General features: G+C 30.7%; 2 protein-coding genes across 3 annotated transcripts; both read left to right on the top strand.

Moving 5' to 3' along the window:
* Window positions 1-2,385: 2,385 nt before the first annotated feature.
* On the top strand, window positions 2,386-4,775 carry LOC124844458 (LIM domain-containing protein PLIM2c-like). Of its 2 annotated transcripts, XM_047321404.2 has the most exons (5): window positions 2,386-2,877; window positions 3,452-3,551; window positions 3,688-3,716; window positions 3,895-3,984; window positions 4,329-4,775. In XM_047321404.2, the coding sequence occupies exons 1-5, from the start codon at window positions 2,743-2,745 to the stop codon at window positions 4,599-4,601; spliced, it is 627 nt and encodes a 208-aa protein (XP_047177360.1). In that variant the 5' UTR covers window positions 2,386-2,742; the 3' UTR covers window positions 4,602-4,775. The 2 variants fall into 2 exon arrangements, with proteins under 2 accessions (XP_047177360.1, XP_087969780.1); XM_088113654.1 differs by lacking the exon at window positions 3,688-3,716 and having other exon boundaries at window positions 3,452-3,571.
* Window positions 4,776-6,617: 1,842 nt separating this feature from the next.
* LOC124844456 (uncharacterized) lies at window positions 6,618-12,012 on the top strand. Its single transcript, XM_047321401.2, has 12 exons — window positions 6,618-7,014; window positions 7,687-7,815; window positions 7,922-8,014; window positions 8,160-8,239; window positions 8,629-8,742; window positions 9,492-9,565; window positions 9,967-10,043; window positions 10,366-10,449; window positions 10,534-10,626; window positions 10,732-10,839; window positions 10,921-10,992; window positions 11,325-12,012. Exons 1-12 carry the CDS (start codon window positions 6,661-6,663, stop codon window positions 11,781-11,783), a joined length of 1,737 nt encoding a protein of 578 aa, XP_047177357.1. The 5' UTR covers window positions 6,618-6,660; the 3' UTR covers window positions 11,784-12,012.
* The last annotated feature ends 1,974 nt before the right edge of the window (window positions 12,013-13,986 follow it).

The following is a 13,986-nucleotide window of genomic DNA, read 5'->3' as shown; positions in this document are numbered from 1 at the left end:
AAGAAGATGGTTGGTGTTTGAGGGTACCTCTTCCAGCAATGTAATTAGCAGCAAATTGTCTTGCACCATATAGTCTTACTTTATTTTTTTCCACCAACAACCTCAACCTAGCACTGTGTCCTAATGATGTCAATTTGTGCATCATCATTATTCTCATCTGATGCATCAAGACATGATCCTTGCTCAAATCTAGCATGTGAAACTTTACTTTCAAATTCTTCCTATTAAAGAAAAAGAATGAGAAATTAGTTAAATATGGTAAAATTTTAAGTTTAAAGGAAATAAGAATAAAAGTCTTTGCTTATATGTGTCTTGCGAGATCCTTGATTAATAAATTGGTCAGATCCCTTGCGAAGATGAATTTGTTGAAATATCTCATCAACAAACACATATTGTCCCAGCTCTTGTGCTTGTAACAAAATATGTGGTTTGAATTGTAAAAAGAAGAGAAAAACATTGCATTGAATGTTGCCCTTCTAGAGCTTCTCTATCAACATCACATACTCCTCACGACAAGGCCAACCGAGGTCACCACAGGTTGGATTTGCACTTTGGGAGATTTTTTGATTCATGTTTTGGGGAAGAAACTAGAATGAAGAGGAGGGAATATGAAGTTTTAATATCATTTTATCTAGTAACTTATCACCTCTGAATTTTTTTTATCTATATCAGTTAAATTTTTTGATTCTTCGCTTAGATTGGTATTCTCAATAGAACCAAGACTCTCCATTGATTTACTTAATTCACACCTGTATTCGAACTTCCTATTAAGTAACCTAGAATTGAACCACCAATTTTTCATATAATTCTCACTTTCACTACCATTTCTGCCCTTACCAAAAAAGTAGCTATAAAAAGAACTGTCATTGTATTTGTCTATATCAACAAAAATGCAACTATCAACACAGATTTGAGAATGAAAATAACTATCAATGCAACTATTAATATAATTGTTCCAACTAAAAGGAGTATCATACATGGAATGATCGTAATCACTCTTAATAACAGTATTCAGATAGCTAGAAAAAAAATTTTCTTGTTCACTTAGAAAAGAATGATTATTGTTAACTTATTACAACAAAATTTACTAACAGACGCCTAAGAAAACTTTACTAACAAATATTATTAACAAGTATTTGGTCAACAAGTTTTGATATAAGCTTATCGGTAGATATTTTCATTAATAATAACAAATTTTCAACAAATTTGTATCCGTTAATAATAACTTTTTTTTTATAGTGTAAGTTTTCTAACAAAGAAGACAAAGACTAAAGGGAGAAGACTACTTGAGGATGATGAGTACTGCGTCTCTGTTTTGTGAGGTAAGTTGTTTTTGTTTTTGTTTTAAAAAGAAAAGGGTTTTGAGATATAATAATTTTTTAAATTCTTATTATATTACTCTAAAAGTGATTGGATTTTCAAAAATATCAACCGTATATATAAAAAATTTAAAATGAATAATTGAGACTATTAAAACCGCAATAAAATAAGATGAAGACATGACCCTTTTGTTTTGTTTGTGGCACAAAACACAATCCATTGACAAAATATAGTGTAATATGTTTAGAACAATTAAGACAATTGATGGTAGAGAGGTAAGTTTTCACATTGCAGGTGGCCCTTGCATTACATATATATGTGACTAATATTATCATTCAAGATTTTCAATGGATGATGTTTTTCCCTTGTTTTTTATTATCTTATTTTTGTATGATTCAAGAACAATATAGTTTATATTCCAACTTTGTTTATCAGTTCAAGCAATTGGGCCTCTTTAATACTGCCCAAATATGGAAATTATGAAGCTCTAACTCTAAATTCTTCTCTCAGTGTGAATCATGCTATCACAGACAATCCCATTGTCTCATTTTTTGACACTATTAATTAATGTTTAATGTGTATATGGTTGTAAACTAATTGCTTTTGAATGTGTATATGATAGCAAACTGACTGTGTTTTAGTTTTAAAGTTTAATGTAATGAATTTGTAAGAATCAAAATATTATAAATTACTAAAATAAATTATTACTATACGGAGACTAATATAATTTGGTTTAGCCATTACTTAAAATAAAAGCTTGACAGATTTTTTTACCATAAACAGCTTTACAGAACGAACGTGACAAGGTTCAAATTGTTGGAGACCATCAGAGTGAGATTTATGAGAGAAAAAAAAAGATTTTTTTTTTCTTACAAGGAATGCAAAGTTCTCTTAACTTATCAGATTCTAAAAATATAACTGCTTTCTGTGGATTTAATTTTTTGTTTTGGATTATTCTGGATGTAACTTTTTTCAGCATCTTAAATATGAAAATTTTCTTTCTTTGGCTAGTTAAATGTGAAAAAGTTAAATTCAAGAATAGTTGGAACGAGGGTTATTTTTATTTTTTTTGTATATGTTGTTGAAATGGTCATCGTTTTTCACTCCACACAATAAGGTTTTACATCCACAAATTACGGCAAGGATTTCCCATCCTTTGCTTAATATTTTGAGGTCTCTAATCACTTGCCAACCATTTACCATAGCAATCAAATACGTTATAATCTGATTTAAATTACTTTGCTAAGACATATCAAAGACTTTATTCAATCCTCATTTGTCTGAGGTGCAAGGTAATGTGTGCTGTTCTCTCTTGTTGAACTTCTCTTTAATCCTCTGATCTTGGATTAAGGGAAAAACAGAAACACCAGCCAGAAAATTCCCGAGCCTTGTTTTGCATCATTCTTGAGGAGGAAAGCCAAAATGTCATTCACAGGAACTCTTGATAAATGCAAGGCTTGTGATAAGACTGTTTATGTGGTTGACTTGTTAACTCTTGAAGGTACACCTTACCATAAGAACTGCTTCCGATGCAGTCACTGCAAGGGATACCTCACGGTATATAATACTTCTTCCACACCATTTTTTCTTCATCTTCAGTTCTTTTGTTGCCATAATCATGTTTTCTGAATATGTTTGTTATTTTCTCTCATTCTTCTAGTGTTAGTCATTGTGTTTGAATATGCATTCAATAGTTTTTTTCTGGTAACCATGTAATTGGTTAATCTTTGCTGGAGAAACTGACTCACCATCTATAGGGATATATCTGTTGAGAAGTTTCATATCTCCTTACTCAAATAATAGAGGGCTGCTTATATACTTGTATGCCAATTCTTTTTAATATAAAACCTGCTTAACCAAATACCTACAATGCAATTTTTTCATCAAAATCATATAGAATAGAATAATGCAAATACTTTGTTAATTACATGTAATGAAGTACATGGCATTATTGAATTGCATGACTAGTTTTGATCTTGGAATCCTGGTGCTAGAATTTGAAATCTGTAATGACATAAATGGCCAAGCTTGTAGTTTGATATTGATATGACTTGATTCAAGAAAAAATAATTTGTGCAGTTTAAACTTGTTCTTAACTTTGGTGCCAATGGTGCAATTATATTTTGGTCAGATGAGCACATACTCTTCAATGGACGGTGTCCTCTACTGCAAGCCACACTTTGAACAGCTTTTCAAGGAATCTGGCAATTTCAGCAAGAACTTTCAGACAGGTAACATGCTACCATCTTCTGTTCAGCGCATATTTTAGCCAGAATCTCAGTAAGTGCAAATTCATTTGCACCTGTAATTTTCTATTGGCTTGGCTAACATGCTATGCGTTTTTTCATGATCGTAATTGCGGCACAGCAAGGTCTTCTGAAAAACAAAATGAGATGGTACGTTCACTATCCAGCCTAAACACATATTTACTTGGAAATCATCGTCACTATCATCATTATCATTAAGACCTTAATTATAATAAGCTTACGACATCAAAGAGCTACACAACTTTTTTCTTTCAAATGTTCTTGTGTGATTTTCTAACATGTCAATAACAATAATCTTCATTTTCAGAATAAGACCCCCAACCGACTCTCGTCCATGTTCAGTGGAACTCTAGACAAATGTTCAGTTTGCTCAAAAACAGTCTATCCTCTGGAAAAGGTTTGTAGTATCTATCAGAACACCATCTCACAACCCTTCAAGTGCTGAACAATTTGAAATACTATATATCTCGCCGAACAATTTGATATAAGATTTTGTTTTTCCATTACTATGTTTGATGCAAAGGCAATGGCAGAATAGTCTTCACTTCCTTAAAGCATTGAGCCTGAAACATGTGGATGCTGGTTGGGATTGGTCTGCCTGGCTGAAAAATCCACAAAATGATTTGTGTTTTGATTAATATCTTAGACACACTTTAGTTTGTTTATAAACTATTTCTCGTCACCTGGATTAGAATTTTGATTGAACTGAACTAGCTAAAAAATTGTTGCTTTGCTGAATAGATGACACTGGAAGGGGAATGCTATCACAAGACTTGCTTTAGGTGTGCTCATGCAGGTTGCCACCTCACACATTCTTCCTATGCTTCCCTAGACGGTGTTCTCTACTGCAGGCACCATTTCCAACAGCTTTTCATGGAGAAAGGGAACTACCATCATGTACTCCAAGCTGCTGCAAACAGGAAGAATGCCACACCGCCTCCTGAACCAGCCGAAGAAGAAGAACCACCAAAGCCAGAGGAAGCTGAACAGGAAGAAACAGAAGAAAAATCCTGAATGAAGCATAGAAAAAATGAGTTGCTTCCTCCCTTTCTTTCAGGGATATACTATAGAAAGTTCTATCGTTAGAGTGTTGGCACTTGGCTCACTCTTGTTTGGTTAAATTCCACTTTCTGACATTTTTTCACAAATTAGTTTATTGTAAGCTAATTTGAGAGGTTTATTTATGTATTTAAACAAAGAGTTGTTCACTACAAGATATTCTTTATTGGAGGTTTTTCTCCTCGTGTAATATCATATCATATCACTACTATGTAATAATAACTTAAGGAACACAATCTAATATGCTTCACAATTTTTTTCTACCCATTTTCACTTCATTTGGGAACGATGCTTCATCAGGATAATGACGTTTCTGAGGATGGTATACATGACAAATGCAAGAACAAAGGAAATTTTCTATATATACACTTACACTATGCTGGAAGAAAGCATATTGAGATATTCATATGTTTAGGGAAAGCATTAAAGGGCGTGGTTTTTCAAACTCTGAAACATCATTAATCCTAATCTTGTAAGGCATTCCATCAAACACTTTTTATGCATCTTAATTATAACATATTATCTAAAGAGGGTATTAGTAGACTGAAATATAATTCACTGATCAAAATTAAATAAGAAATTACCTTATCATTCTCCGAACGAGATTTACTATTGGAAATCCTTGAATTTGATGGCTGAATAATTTTTCATCGAGCAAAATAAGTAGTCTAGAGTAAGATTTTTCCTCATGAAATAAGATTGGACCGATCAAATTATCTAGAATTCAAAACTCTTTGAAGAAATTTTAAATCCAAAACCAATCCTTTATTTTGGAGTGAAAATGAATAACATTAAAATTTAAGTTTATGCTAGAACAACATTTATACTTGTTTAAATTCATTCATTTATTAATATTATTGACATAATTTATTTATGAAATAAATTTATTCATTATAAAAATATAAAAAAAATAGATTTATCAATTTCATTTATCTAATTGTTAATTATCCTTTCATAATTTTAAAAATAGATTTCATTCCTTCCTCAATATTAGCAAAATTAACCCAATAACTTTTTTTTTTCATAAACAAATTATCCTTAAATTTGTTATTTAAAATTTCAAAATTAAATTATTAAAATATGTTTTACAATTTTTTAATATTTAAAATATATTATTTTATAAATGGATTATCCATCCGTAAAAAATTCTCAATGAATAGATCAAATAGATAAAACAAATTAGTTAATTTTTAATTATTCAAAATACATTATTAATTTTTATTTAATTTATTCTAATATAAAATAAATTTTTATTTAATCTATTCTAATATAAAATAAATTTTTATTTAATCTATTAGTTTTCTCACCTTTAATTTACATGGTTACTTTTTTCTGCACTATATCATACCTTTTTTTTCCAGTTGGCTGTTATAAATTTCAATCATCCTTTTCTATTTTTACACTAAAATAATTTAATTTTAAATTTTCTATCATAGATAAAAGTATCGTCATATCTACATACAAAGAACTTTGGTATTTACTATCCATATTTATTTTTTAATTTTATCATCTAAATAAAAATATTTTTTAAATTAAAATAACTGTTTCATTAAATTTATTCTCATTTCTTTAAATTTAATTATTTTTTATATTTTATTTTTTTAAATTTAACCATTTTTTTATTATAAAACTACCAACAAAATAAATAAAAACTATTTATAACAAAATTATAAAAATTATTTACGTTTAATTTTATAATTATAATAAAAATAAAAATAATAATTTTATTATCATAAAAAAATAACACACATACTTATACATCTTAATTTAAATTGTTTACTCCAAACAAAAAATATATTTTAGTTATCTGATGATATTTTTCAGTATAAATTTTGTTCTACGATAATTTATCTAAAAATATATTTATTATTAGTTTAGTATATAAAAAAATATAATCCAGGCCCTAAAATACTAGCTAAAAGAAATATCCAATGATATATATTAAATATCCTAAAAAGAAATATTGAATCACATTGAAAGAGTGTACGTAGGTTATTCTACTTCCAAACCTCAAATGGCCGCTCCGGGCACAGAGGAAGCCGTTTGCTTGATTAGCAACCTCACACACTCACTGATGGAAAACAATATCGAAAACAACCTCAATACTCACACAGAACAACAACAACAACATGAAGTTGACTACGAAGAAGAAGAAGAAGATGAAGAGGTTTCCAGTTATTCGGATTCCGAAATCGGTGATGCGTTGGACTGTTTGTATTCGAAGGAGGAAGATGAAGGCTCATCCTTTTCCCTAAATTCGTGGCGCCCCAATGCTCACGGTGGCCACCACCTCCATTCCTCAACTCTTCAGCCTCTCGCCAATCGCAACCAAAAGTACTCCCACCACATTCGAGCTTCACCCTTGGAGGTTTTCTTAGATACCCTTTTACTTCTTTTCATTCATAATTGTCAATAGCTAAATGGGTATCCCTTCGCTCTAAACTTTTTTATTTGTTTGTTCGTTGAAGTTTGGATTTTTATCTTCTTTTTTCATGACTGATCACAAACCATTCTAATTACTTAACCGAGGGTTGGGTTTATCAGAAGGGCTATCTTGTTAAGTGTGGTGAGTCAAGGTTTGAACCTTGACTGGCTGGAAGATGTGCTAACATTTAGTGTTTGACAATCTGAACCTTGACTGGCTGGAAGATGTGCTAACATGATTGTTCTCAAAGGAGGATACTAGCATAGGGAAATTCTGATTTCGTTTTTTGAAGTTTGGGATAAATTTTCAGTGTTTAGCAGGTTAACGGGATTATTTCATTGTAGCTGTTTTCGTGCCGGTTAATGTGTTATTCTTGATTATCCACTGGAAACATTACAGGGGACATTTTGTTATCTATTAAAGATAATATCTTTTTTTTCTAATTGTGAGCATGGTGCATGAACTTGACTTCTCACTTCTGTTTTATTGGCTCTTTTGTGTTCCTTTAATATGGACTAGTTTGAATTTAAAGTTGTGTGGTGAATGGTGTTTTTTGGAATTCTGTGGGGTATGCTTGTTTGGTTGTAGTTTTAAATTAGGTGGTTCGTGGTGCAGGAGTGGGAAGGGAGGATGAATATTGGCATGTCAAACTCTGTGACGACAGCAATTCGTGGAAGTGTTAGAGAAAGTGCCGTTGGGAAGACTAAAACTACAGATAAAGCAGACCGGGCAACTGTTGAACAGGTGAGTGATGGTGATTTCATGAAATGTGGCACCTAAATTGAGCCTTGTTATTTTGTTGATTCCTTTTTTACAATTATTATGCAAGTAACTCTAAAGTTTCCTCCAGGCAATTGATCAAAGAACGCGCATGGTTTTATACAAGATGATGAACAGAGGTGTCTTTGATGATATCAATGGATGCATTTCAACTGGCAAGGAAGTACGTGATGTGCCAGGAGCTTTTATTTCCTTTTTTTCTCTCAATCTTACTGTTTAGGTTCTAAGACGGTAACATGGTTTGGATAATTGATTATGTGATGTTAAGCCAACATATTTCTGTTTCTTACATTGTTGTTTTCTAACAGGCAAATGTTTATCATGCAACTAAATCTGGTGATCAAGAAGTTGCAATAAAAGTATACAAAACATCTATTTTGGTATTTAAGTAAGTATATCACATATTATCTTGTTTCAGCTTCTTCTGTTATTGTCAATTGTTTTGAAGGCTGAAATGTTAAGAAAGAACTATATAGGTAATCATACCTTTGTTTTCTCTCTTTTAAGGAGAAAACTAGGATTTGTATTCAGGTGTACTTGTATTGCTTGTGTCTATTCTCTCTGTTTACCTATATAATATATTGTTGAAGAAATATAAAAAGCTCTGGGCTAGGGATTATTGATACTTTCTGGATGGATGTTTTTTTAATTTATTCATTACATATGCACAGCAAAAAGGCAGCTTGTAATATACTTCTGCTACATTTACTTCAAACAGTTTCTTGATTCAAAGTTATTTTATTTTATGAACTGTGTTCTATGATCTTATGATATCAGGGATAGAGATAGATATGTGCAAGGAGACTTCCGGTTTAGAAATGGATACAGCAAGCATAATCCCAGGAAGATGGTACAAAAATGGGCAGAAAAAGAAATGAGGAATCTTATGAGGTTCACATTTGTTCTTACTTCTTTCACTTCTTCTAAAATTCTTGTAAAAATCAAAGTACTTCCTCCAGCCTGAGTATACGCAAATCTCAACTACTCTATTTAACGAAACTATCTCTAAAAGGCCCCTGTATTTAATTGAAATGTTTACTTCCAATGACTCTCTTTTATTCTTGATATCAAGTTATAAGGAAGGGTAAATTAGGAACAATTGTTATTTTTTAAATAAGTTTAGTATAATTCAAAGCTACTGACATTTTAAATCAGTGTGAATTAGTTTTTTTTTTTCTTATATCCAAGGTCAAAAGGAGTACAATACAATGTACTAAATTAGACTGTTAATATAACAAGGGAAGGAGGAATACTTGAAGAGAGAATGAATACGTCATTGTGGTTATTGTTACTTAGCCCTCTTTTTTGTAAGTTATGATTTGAAGTACTATGGACCTTAGATGTATTCTATGATGGCTTGTACTTACCAGGAACTTGTGTAGTCATTTATTTAGGTGAAAATTCTTTTTGTGAACTATGTATTTGTCTTAAAGGTATCAAGTTTTAATGTGCGCTGAAGAGGCAATGTTTTGTTCATCAATTTTAGCATGCACTACCTTTTCTTTTTCTGTTCAAGTGGCTCCTCTTTGTGTGCTTGTGGGTTTGTTCTGTTGGTTGTTCTCAATTAAGAGAAACAAAAGTTTGATTACATGCTTACTTGGACTGTTTCTTTCTTTTACCCTGTTTATATTGGATTGCAGGCTTAAGGCAGCAGGAATTAGGTGTCCTACAGCATATCTTCTGCGACTACATGTTCTGGTTATGGAGTTTATAGGTATTACTTTTGTTCTGAATTTCAAGAATATAATATGATGTTACTGTGATCAATGTGATTAGTTGTTTATATGTGATCTGTTGCTCAATTGTCTATTATTCTATCATTGAATATATGGAATATCAGTGTATAAATGTATACCGTTGATAAAAAAATTTAAAAAAGAAGAATGAATGAAAAGTGTGATGAATAGTTTACTTGTTTTTTTATACTAGTATTGAAGGTATAACTACTTGTAGTTACCTCAGCACTAAAATTTTTTATTGTTATCAATCATAGAAATTTCAATTTCTTGCTACGGCATATATCATCAGACTCTAATGCAGACTACAGTTTAGGTTAGAAAAAATAAATACAAATACAATTTTATTTAAATTCTCTGGTTTTGTTGTTTTTTGAAGGAAAATCTGGTTGGGCTGCCCCTCGTCTTAAAGATGCTGCTTTATCTTTAGACAAGTTGCGGGAAGGCTATGTTGAGGTGTGTCCAATCACTACAGTATTCTTCTGATGCTAGCATGGTTTTGTACATAGAATCCTTTTAACGAGTGTCTTAAACATTATGATGCTGGGATGCTGTAGTATACGGTTTCTACTGAGGTTACTTGTCTAGATGAGACATGCCTGCTACACACTTTTTAAAACACTCTTTTGAGTGCATTTTATTAGGGGTTGAGATTAATTTTAGAAATCACAATTTTGTCTGTTCTATTTATTTAGTGATTATCATTCACGTTTTTCTAGTTTCTATTCCATAAATCCAAAACTTTGGGTTGAAATCATTTGGGTATTTCTTATTTCAGATTATTATTGCAATGCGGACACTGTATCAGAAATGCAAATTGGTACATGGAGATCTGAGTGAATATAATATACTATATTATGAGGTGAACAATTCCTTCTCCAGTATATATTTCATTGGTTGAATGTCACTCTGCCAATACTCAATTCACATGTTCTTTTTTTGACAGGGTCACTTGTATATTATTGATGTTTCTCAAGCTGTCGATCCTGAACATCCTCATGCCCTAGATTTTCTACGTGAAGATTGTGTTCATGTATCTGTAAGTACTTCCAATTGTTAGATGTAATTATAGATTCCTTGTTGACTTCATTAATAGGCGAGATGACGTGGAAAGAGTGTGGTTAAGTACCTTCTTGACCTGCAGGATTTCTTTAAAAAGCATGGTGTAGCGGTCATGACAATAAGAGAATTGTTTGATTTTATTGTTGATGCATCAATAGCTGATGATGCTGTGGATAGTTACTTGGAAGAGGTATTTGGCTTTGTTATATTGTGGTTTATGATTACTGACCAACTTCAAAGAGATCTTAAATGGTTTTTGAAATATTTCCAGATGCAACAAAAAATTTTGGCCAGAGGAGATGTATCTGTAGAGGATGAGATTGCAGACTCTGTATTTGTGCAGGTAACTTGCCTTGTTATGTCAATTTCATTTTATAGTTATTATCCTTATCTGAATTGTTGGCTAAGCTTAATGGAAAAACTAAGAAGCTCTGGTCATGGGTGAAGAAACTAAATATTATTATTGTTCAAATATCATATTTGAATTTATGTGTGAGCCACATCTAAGAACGTTATGCTTTTAGCTTGAGTACAAAATTCATTCTTATTCTCATTTAACCCTCCATTTCCTTTCTTATTTTCTTTCCCGAGAGTATGTGTGAGCTTGAGTTTTACAAACACATTAATCTTTTCTGTTCTTTCTTGCATGTTTAATTTGTTGAACTATTGTTACAGTCTTTCATTCCAAAGACACTTGATGATGTTAAGAATGCTGAGGAGGATGTACAACGGATAACAAGTGGGAAGGACACTAAAGATTTATACTACCAGACCATTACTGGCCTTAAGCATGCCTTGTCTTTAACTCAGTCTTCACAGCAAAAGGGCCAACAGCAGAAATCAAGTGCCATAAAAGATTCACCTATCATTTCTGATGATAAATCTAACAACTTGGAGGATGATGCTGATGTTCAATCTGACGATGACCAAGATGACGAAAGTGATTCTGAAGAGGATTCATCCTCAGAAAGTGAAACAATGGATCCTGCAGATAAAAAAGCTGCTAAAAAAGAGGCTAGAAAAGATAATAAGAAGAAGGTGAAGGAGGAGAAAAGAGAAGCACGTAAAACTAAAGTTCCTAAGGCTGTTAAAAAGAGAAAGAAAAAGTTGGCTAAATCACGCAAAACTAGATAGATAGTGGTTATAATATTTGCTTTTTTCTACACTCTATTTGTATTAAGTTGAATGGAAGTGTCATGGAAAATAACTTCAAGATAGATTCTCTTCCTTTATTTAGTATTATTGAAGTTTCAAATTTTGTTTTCTTAATTCGAGTTTCTACTGATATAGTTGTCATGGAAAGTTATTTTGTGGATATGTAATCGTTATAGTAAATCAAATTTTATGAGATCTTATTTTTGTACCTCTTCCCTTTCATGATTTTGTCACATGAAAATCTCAATGATGTAGTAATATGCACGTGTTGATTGTTGTAATTATTAAAAAAATTATTTACTTACAACTTGAAATACTGTAATTGAGTCCTTAATACTGTCATTATGATTTAAAAACTATTGAAGAGGCACATAAATTCTAACACTTACACCTTAAAATATTGAACTGAGTCCTTAATATGTTATTGAAAGAGAATGTTAAATATTGAAGTGATAATCACCAAAATGCAATACAATCTAATGGAAAATTGCAATTACCTTATGTTAAATGAAATTTACAATTTTTTTATTTTAAAATAAAACTTTTACTTTTATATTTTTAATAAATTGACATCTATATTTTTTTTTATATTTTTAATAAAGTAACGCCTCTTCCATTGTTTTATTTAAAAATATCATATGATCTAAAACTAAAACTTGAAAAAAGTATTAGAATTAATGTTTTAAAACATAAAATTATACTTATAAACGAAAAATTGAATGGTTTAACTGTTATTGATTAAAAATATCATAAAAATTTGGCTCATAAAACTTATGCCTTTTGTAAACATTATTTTAATACAAAATAAACAAATAAACACACACACATATATATATATATATATATATATATATATATATATATTACTTTCTTTTTTCGTTTACTACTTTAAAAAATGTTTGCTACTCGATATATTTTTATTAGTTTCTATCAGTTTGGATAAGTAATGATGGTTAGCATGACCAACATTGATTGTGTAAAAAATCACTCCATTATCATTTTTTTCACGTCACTAAAATTTATTATTTATGAATAAAAATTGTGTTTTTCAGGACATGCAAGTTTGTTGTCTTTTTTCTTAGGACAAGCATGTCAGGAGGAAGTTGTCGGTAGAATCAAAGTGAAAAGACAAAATAACTCATCTTTTTCAATAAGAGACATTATCTCTGCACCTTACTGTCTTCGTCATGCACCTCTAAAATATATTTTAATTCTAAAGTATATTCTTCATACAGTCAACAAGAATATTTTGAATTTTTAAAAGGTTGACTAATTTTGAAACTTGAACTCTGTCGCATCTCACCCTCAAACCCTACGCCCCCTTCTAAATCACTCCTCCCTCCTTCGCCCTCCCTCCTCTCCCATTGTTCTTTCCAGTCTCATCTGCCTCTCTTTTCTCCTCCCTCCTGTGCCAAACTGTTTGCGTTTCTCCTCCGTGCTTGATTTCTCACAAATCTCAGGTGCTTTCTGGCGTCCAGGTTAGTATCTTGATAAAATGTAGGTATTTGCTCTCATACAAATATATGCATGTGCTTTTTGAGTTCGTTGGGTGTTGGTCGCCGGAGAGCAGCTGCTTAAACGCCAGTGGTCACAGACTTCCGCAGTTGGAAGTGCGGAAAGTAGGGAAACCGCATATCGATATGCGGAGGGTTTCCCAGGCGGCTCACACTAACCGCACATCCATATGCTTTAGTTGTCGCTGCATTTTGAATAGCGTTTAGGTTTGATTTATAGGTTTTTTAATTTTTTTTATTAGGTTAGTATATATTTATTTTATTAGGTTAATTTTTTATTAGGTTAATATATATTTATTTTATTAGGTTAGTATAATAAATTTAATTTTTTTTGTTAGTTGATAAATAAAATGTTTTCTTAATATATTTTTATTTATTTTAATTTTTTGTTAAATTTTGTTGAATTTGTTATTTTTTAACATATTATTATTTTCGTAATATATTATTTATTATGTATTTAATTTTATTTAATTTTTTTTAATTTTTTATGAAATTGAAATAATTATTAAATTTTTTATTGAATTAAATAATAATTATCATCTGTAAATTTTGTTAAATATTATTTTGGATTTATTTGTAATTATTTAATTATTATATATGTATTTTTTTGAAATTTTATATTCTTTGATTACTTATTATTTGTTTGAATATTTTTATTATATAATTAA

The sequence above is a fragment of the Vigna umbellata genome, chromosome 4, assembly GCF_029865625.1.
Source record: "Vigna umbellata cultivar VRB3 chromosome 4, Vumbellata_1.0, whole genome shotgun sequence".
NCBI lineage: Eukaryota > Viridiplantae > Streptophyta > Magnoliopsida > Fabales > Fabaceae > Vigna > Vigna umbellata.
This window is presented reverse-complemented; position numbering and strand designations above follow the sequence as displayed.